This window comes from Gossypium raimondii, chromosome 3 (genome assembly GCF_025698545.1).
Source record: "Gossypium raimondii isolate GPD5lz chromosome 3, ASM2569854v1, whole genome shotgun sequence".
NCBI classification, from domain to species: Eukaryota; Viridiplantae; Streptophyta; class Magnoliopsida; order Malvales; family Malvaceae; genus Gossypium; species Gossypium raimondii.
Genome location: NC_068567.1, coordinates 10,196,379 through 10,203,413, shown reverse-complemented (window position 1 = coordinate 10,203,413; position 7,035 = coordinate 10,196,379). Strand labels below are relative to the sequence as shown.

Sequence of the window (7,035 nt, the reverse complement as noted above, 5' to 3'; positions counted from 1 at the left end):
TCCCATGACTTCTCGTCGTGTCCCATCAAATGCCCTTACTATAGAATGACAAGGCCTCAGATAGGACATATCAACCGGCATCCTAGAAAGCATGGCCAAAGGCATAACATTGAGTGCAGATCCATTGTCGATGAGCACATTTGGTAATATGTAACCTTTGCAATTGGTTGTGATGTGCAATGCTTTTACGGAGCCCCTACCATTTGGCGGTATTTCGTCATCACTAAAAGAGATGAAATTATCTGCATTTAGATTATTTGCCCACCTATCAAGCTTTTCCACAGATACATTGTTCGCCACATAAGCTTGATTTAACACTTTTAGTAAGGCATTTCGATGTGGTTCCGAGTTCAACAATAGAGACAGTACCGAGATTCGGGCCGGCTGCTTGTTTAATTATTCTACAACGCTATATTCACTGTGCTTAATAAATTTTAAGAACTCATGTGCTTCCTCCTCATTCACAACCTTTTTAACTTCTTGCTCAAGCTGTGTTCCAACATCATCCTCAACCTCATACATTGGTGCTTTTTCTTTTTGGCTCGGGCCGGTAATTTTCTTCTTTGGTTCAACCATCTCGAGGGAATAACACCTTCCGCTGCGAGTAAAATGTCCTACTCCACTGACATCTTTATTCATAACTTTTGACTTTTCACCTTCAGGCACAACGATATTGACATCATACTTCCACGGCACTGCCTTGTTATCCTTGTAAGAGAAAGGAGCAGGTACTTCGATTATCAAACTTGGTTTAACTTCTCGACTAACCTCTTCATTCTTTGCCTCGTAATAAATCACCAAAGGTCTATCGACGCTATAAGGGAAAGCCATCGATTGATTATCAGAGGCACATATTTCTCCTTCTTCGGCCCCTTCCACCCTATCAAAGATCTTGACCTCTTTGTTATCCATCATGTCCTGAAGTAATTTCCTAAATTCCTTACAAGATTGTATGTCATGCCCTTGGACGCCATGAAAATCACAGAAACTTTGGTCTTTTGTACTTTTTTCTTTGAGAATCTTACTTGATGGACAGAGCAAGCCATTTTTAATCATCATCTCCCATACCTTCCGCAAAGGTGTCTTTACTTCGGTAACATAACCTTTGGCTCGCTAATTGTCTTCGTTTGTCACCGCATTTACATTCTCGCCAGTATGTTTAGAAAGAGGATTTCCCTTCACATTGCTAACACCATCGAATCATAAAACGCCGGTATCAATAAGACCTTGAACCCTCCTTTTAAAAGCAAGGCAGTTTTCTGTAGAATGTCCCTGATTCCCAGTGTGATACATGCAGTTAGCGTTAGGATCATACCACTTCGGGTATGGAGGCTTCAGGGGTGCCATGTAATGTGGGGATATTAATTGTTTTTCCAACAGCTTCGGGTATAATTCTCCATATGATACAGGAATTGGAGTAAACTAAAGCCTTTCAGGATTGGGTCTTGCTGGTCTTTGTTCATTTTTGGGTTGGCTTTGTGTAGGCATGGTGTTTGGTAGGAACACGGTGAATGGTCTTTGGTTATTCATAACATAAACGGGGTAAGACGGAGGTGCTTGATAGTAAGGACCTTGAGGAGGAAAGTAAAAGTTTGAAGGTGGGCGATAATAAGGTCGTGATTGGGTAGGATACGGATTGGGGGTACATTGACTCTCGGTTCCAACCATATAGGCCTTTGCCTCCTTTTTCTTTGCTGGTACTGCCCTCTTCGAACTCTCGGGGCCTCCCATTCTCCCACTCTTGACGGCGTTTTCAATAAGTTCCCTGGATATTACAATATTTGCAAAGTCCTTTGTGGCGCTTCCTCCCAATTTATCATAAAACGGTGCTTTGAGAGTATTAATAAAGAGGACCGTTATCTCTGTCTTAGTTAACGGAGGCTCCACCTGAGTAGAGATATCCCTCCATCTTTGTGCATATTACCGAAAAGTCTCTGTCGGCTTCTTTTCCATCATTTGTAAAGTTAATCGATCAGGCACCATATCCGATACATGCCTATATTGCTCACAAAATGCTGATGCTAAATCCTTCCATGATCGGATTCTCTCTCTGCTGAGCTGATTATACCATCGAAGAGCTGAGCCAACCAAACTATCTTGAAAGCAATGTACTAACAATTTATCATCGTTTACATAACCAGTCATCTTTCGGCAAAACATGATCAGATGCACATTTGGACATCTTGTTCCGTCATACTTCTCAAAATCAAGTGCCTTAAATTTTGGGGGTAGGACCAGATCAGGTACCAAACTAGTTCTTTTGCACTCAAAGCAGAGAAAACTTCGGCACCCTCTACCGCCTTGATCCTCTCTTCCAGGATCCTATACTTATCCTGAGCGTTATTGTCATCAATTCTCAGCCTTGCTACTTCTACAGGATCATCTAGGTCTGGAACAATTAGATCTGAAGGATTAGCTCCAGGGTTCGATACAAACATCCCTTGTCCTAAATGAGCAGATGGAGCAGGATGTTGTTCCAAGCCTGTCGGTTCTCTTTGGGGGTATCCTTTTTGCATTGCGTGGACATGAGGTGGAGTAAATCCTGGGGGATAAAGTGGATCTTGATTAGCTCTTGACTGAGGCGGCTCTACGATATCAGGACTCTGCATAGGTCCCTTTCCTTTGACCAAGGCCGTCATCATTTCCATCATTTTAGCCATTTGATCCCTTTACTCGAGTGATTCCTCTCGAGATCTCACCATCAAATCCCTCGCCTCTTGCTGCGACTTGGCCAGTTGCTCCTGTAACTCTCTTTGGGTTCTTTCCATCCTTTCCATCCTTTCATTAAGTTCGGCATCCATAGCTCTAGCTCTCAAGCGCGTCCTGTAAGAGTGACGTGATTCCAGACTCGTGGTGTGGTAACTGTAGATTAGATGGTTTTAACCTTAGCGAATGCTTAGGGAGATATGAGCATGCAATGAATAAATGAATGAGTAACTAATGAATGTTAATCATGCGTAAATATGCAAAAATAGGTGTTGATTCCAAAATGGCCCCATACTTGGGCGTTTCATTTATCAAAAGAGTCCGTTACAAAAAGTTTTGTCATATTAGTTTTACAGTTACACAAACTTCTTAGCCACATCGCCTTGCTTCTTTATACGTTCCAGGAACTCCGATATGCTTGATCTTTGGCTAGGAGGGTATTGGCAACTGAGAACTTCCGCTTCATATGATAATTGTACTACATGCGCAGCCGCCCTACGAATTTCATTGATTAAACTGCCGAAATGCATATCTTTTTCTTGGAGGGCTCTTTCATAGGCGCGATTGTCTCTGTCATGCTGACCATTCTTGTCTTCTAAAGCCCTCAAGAGGTCATCCAAATGTTGCTGATGAGCTTGCAGTGTACTCTCTAGACTTCGAATTTTTCCTTTTAGCTCTTGATGCCCAGACTTACTAGCCGTTAGTTCTGCAGTCACAGTTTCATATTCAGCGTTCTTCTTCCTCAACTCTATCATAGCACGTGCAGCTCTTTCCTCTTCTTTTTTCGCTTTGGCTTTCTAGAATTCCATCCCACCTTTGATATTACTTAGTTCCTCCTTCCATTCTGCTGATGCTTTGCCCAATCCACTATTTCTTATAGTGCCCCTTAATTTCTTGTTTTCCAAATGAAGGTCCCTTAAATCCTTTCTCGTAACTTCAACTTCTTTTTGGACTTTTTCGGTTCTAAATTTTTCAATTTCAACATCAATCTTCAGTTGGTAGTTCTCCTCCGGGAGAGAACTGATATCTCGCAACAGTTTGGCTTTTTCACGTTCAAATTCATGTCTTGCAATTTCTAGCTCGGATGGGATTTTCTCTGAGAACGGATTCCGGTAAGCTTCATCAATCGGTGGGGTTACTTGACTCTTCACTCGTCGTTGCCTCCATAGGTCATAGTCTACAGTGATAGTATCAGCATAGAGAGCTAATTCCATTAGGTAGATTTGCCTACAAGAATTCGCAGTATCTCGAACCTTTCTTATGTAACCCTCACCCATAAAGGCAAACTCCGATTGTGCCAATCCATCAGTAACTGGTACAAACTGTCTCGAAGCGAACTGTCTTTGAACCAACAATGGAGCATATCCAACTCCTCCCCATAATCCTAGTAAAGGCACCCAACAGAGGGACGGATCCAAGGTGCTCTCCAAGTTATATCTTCGGCACGGAGGTTCTGAAAAGCCGAGACCCAGTGTTGTTCAGTGACATCCTTCGGCCAATCTTTTTCAAGGTGTGCTTCCAACGGGGTGAATGTCTTTGAAAACATGTGGAAAGGCGTGCGCTCCACCTTTCAAAAATGGCTAAAGACCAAACATTCAGTAACTGAGCGCATCCGATAAAACGTCCTTCCCATTTTCTCCTACAAGCATTTAGAGATCTAAAAGTCTCAGCCAAGATGGTTGTGACCGGGTTGACTCTTTGCCTCAACTTTTCGAAGAAATCCACAACCGCAACTTCAATATGCCTAAGAACCTTCAGGAAGACAACCAGTCCGTAAACGGCCAAGGCAAACAAATCTACTCTTTTTAACACATCTAGATGATTCTGAACTAACTCCCGCAGAGAAAACCACGGAACACAACTGACTTCATTCTTCTTCTTTATTTGTTTTTCAGCCCATGTATCAGTCATCCCCTTCAACTTCATTAGCTTTTTCTTGAAGGTCATTGGTTTAGGCTTCTTCACATATATCTTGTTGAGTTGCACATTATCGATACGAAGTAAAGCGGCATGCTCTTCTATGTTCGGAGTCGTATCTTCCTGATTGAAAGTAAAACACTGATAGGCCGGGTCCCAAAATCGAACCATGGCTTGGATCAACTGCTCGTTCACATCGATTGCTATCAAGTGAGCTATATCCCCATACTTTTCAGTGAAGATGCTTCTAGTATCTGAGTCCCACTGCTTCCAAATCCTATTCAAGTCTTCGAGATCGTTCTGACAAGCATTCAAAGTCACACGCTCAGGAAGATCAGAGGTGTATCCTTCCTTCAAACTGTCCCCTTTCACTTTTTGAGTCCTCAAAGGCCAATCTCGGACTACAGCATTTTTTTCGGTTACTCGTGTAATTGACTCCTCCATCAGAAACCTGTTTTTGGCAACCAATATTTAACCAACACCTTCCTAATGAGATGTCTACGATGCATGATGAAAAATAAAATGAAAAACAAATAACCTTGGTTAGAGATCACAACAGTTATAAACAAAAGAAAAATGAAAAATAAAGACTATGGAAAATTTAACAAATTAAGCTATTCAATCATGCAATTTGGTGGAACAGACCCACATTTTTTTTTTGCCCCAACATGCTTTACAAGAAACCTACCCCACATACCATCAGACCATCTATCCGACCCAATTTATTAAACAGACTCACTTCATTTGCAAATAAGTGTAAATGTAAAAGAAATAAAAGGTAAGAGGCATTTCTCCCGTGTACTTATTTTGGTAACTATCAAACGGACAGAGGTTCGGCATGGCTCTACTCGGGTGGCTCGTACGCTTCACTATATGTGGTTTCGGTTCTAAAGAGGTACTCGAATTGTCCATACTGTCACCTACTAAGGTTAGTATGGAGCCTCGGTTATCACCCATCATGGGCTTGCGAGCTTAATTCGAGGGATTACATTTACTTATGCCTATGCGGAGGGACAAGTTAACTCACGAAAGCATAAGTCATATGTAACCCGGAAGTAATTTACTAGCCTGTGCGGAGGGATGAGTTAACTTACGAAGGCGTAGCGTTTACTTCCACTTAAACGGACAGAGCCCGGGTAGAGAGCCCATGTTATGCAAAAAATGCAAGTGCACGGTGTGTGGAGAGAAACTCACAAACCTTTTTATTTTTCTAAAAAAACAAACTAAAAAACCGTAAAACTTAGAGCTGACAAAAAAATAGAAAAATAAAACACGTTAGAAAATTATTAATTTAAAAACCGAATGCAAATGCGTGACTTTTAAAAAAATAAAATTCAAGGATCACGATTAAAAATTAATTTGAACAAGAAATTTTGAAAATTTTGACAACACGCGTTTAACATCAGACTCAACTTTCAAAAAAAGTCCCCAGCGGAGTCGCCAGCTGTAGCGACCTAAAAATTTGAGGCGCGGGCGCTAATCGAAGCGATTATTGAAAATTTGAAAACGGAGTCTCGATTTTATTTGAAAAAGGAGTCGCCACTGATCTTTTTTTCTAGGTGTGATCGGACACCTAATAAATTCTTTTTTTTTAGAAAAAATTATTTTTCAAATTTTCTAAAAAAGAGTCGATTTTAGGTCCATGTCAAAATCCAGAGAAAATTAGGGTTCAGGAGTCGATTACGCGCGAGGAAGGTATTAGCACCCTCGTGACGCCCAAAATTGGTATCTCGTTAAACACGCATTGTCTTAATTTTCAAAAAATACAAGTTCAATTTAATAGTTAATTGCGATCAGATCAAAATACGAGAAATTTTTTTAAAAACACGAAGATTTTTGAAACAATTATTTTTTTGAAAACACGAAAAATTTTTAAAGCACGAGAATTTTAGAGACACGAAAATTCTTAAAAAATATGAAAATTTTTTAAAACACGGAAATTTTTAAAACACGAGAATTTTTGAAAACATGAAAATTTTTGAAACACCGGAATTAAGAAAACACGAGGATTCTTGAAAACACGAAGATTTTTTAAAACACGGAAATTTTTTAAAATACGGAAATTTTTAAAACATTGGAATTTTTGAAAACATGAAAATTTTTGAAACACTGGAATTTTGAAAACACGAGAATTTTGAAAAATGGATTCTTTTTTATTTTTATTTTTTAAAACACGAATATTTTTGAAATATGAAATTTTTTTTAAAACACGAAAATTTTTGAAAACGCGAAAATTTTTGAAACACAAGAATTTTTGAAAACATGAAAATTTGTGAAACGTGAGAAAATTTTTTTGAAAACTCGATTTTTTTTAAAACTCGAAATTTTTGAAAAACGGCAAATTTTTTTTTTAAAAGTACCATATTTAACATAAATCGACGAAGTAGTGTCAAACGATTCAAATTAATATTT

At 39.5% G+C, this 7,035-nt stretch overlaps 1 protein-coding gene across 1 annotated transcript; it reads right to left on the bottom strand.

The window, feature by feature from the left end:
- Positions 1-3,503: 3,503 nt before the first annotated feature.
- Positions 3,504-5,067, bottom strand: LOC105795671 (uncharacterized). Its single transcript, XM_012625351.2, has 2 exons — positions 4,274-5,067; positions 3,504-4,143 (listed from the first exon to the last, which is right to left on the bottom strand). Exons 1-2 carry the CDS (start codon positions 5,065-5,067, stop codon positions 3,504-3,506), a joined length of 1,434 nt encoding a protein of 477 aa, XP_012480805.2.
- Positions 5,068-7,035: the final 1,968 nt, after the last annotated feature.

Excerpts from the sequence above, each read along its gene's own strand:
- LOC105795671 (XM_012625351.2), bottom strand. The coding sequence starts at position 5,067 with ATGGAGGAGTCAATTACACGAGTAACCGAAAAAAATGCTGTAGTCCGA. Across the intron at positions 4,144-4,273 it reads TCTTTAGCCATTTTTGAAAG|ATATAACTTGGAGAGCACCT; the intron begins GTGGAGCGCACG and ends TCCGTGCCGAAG.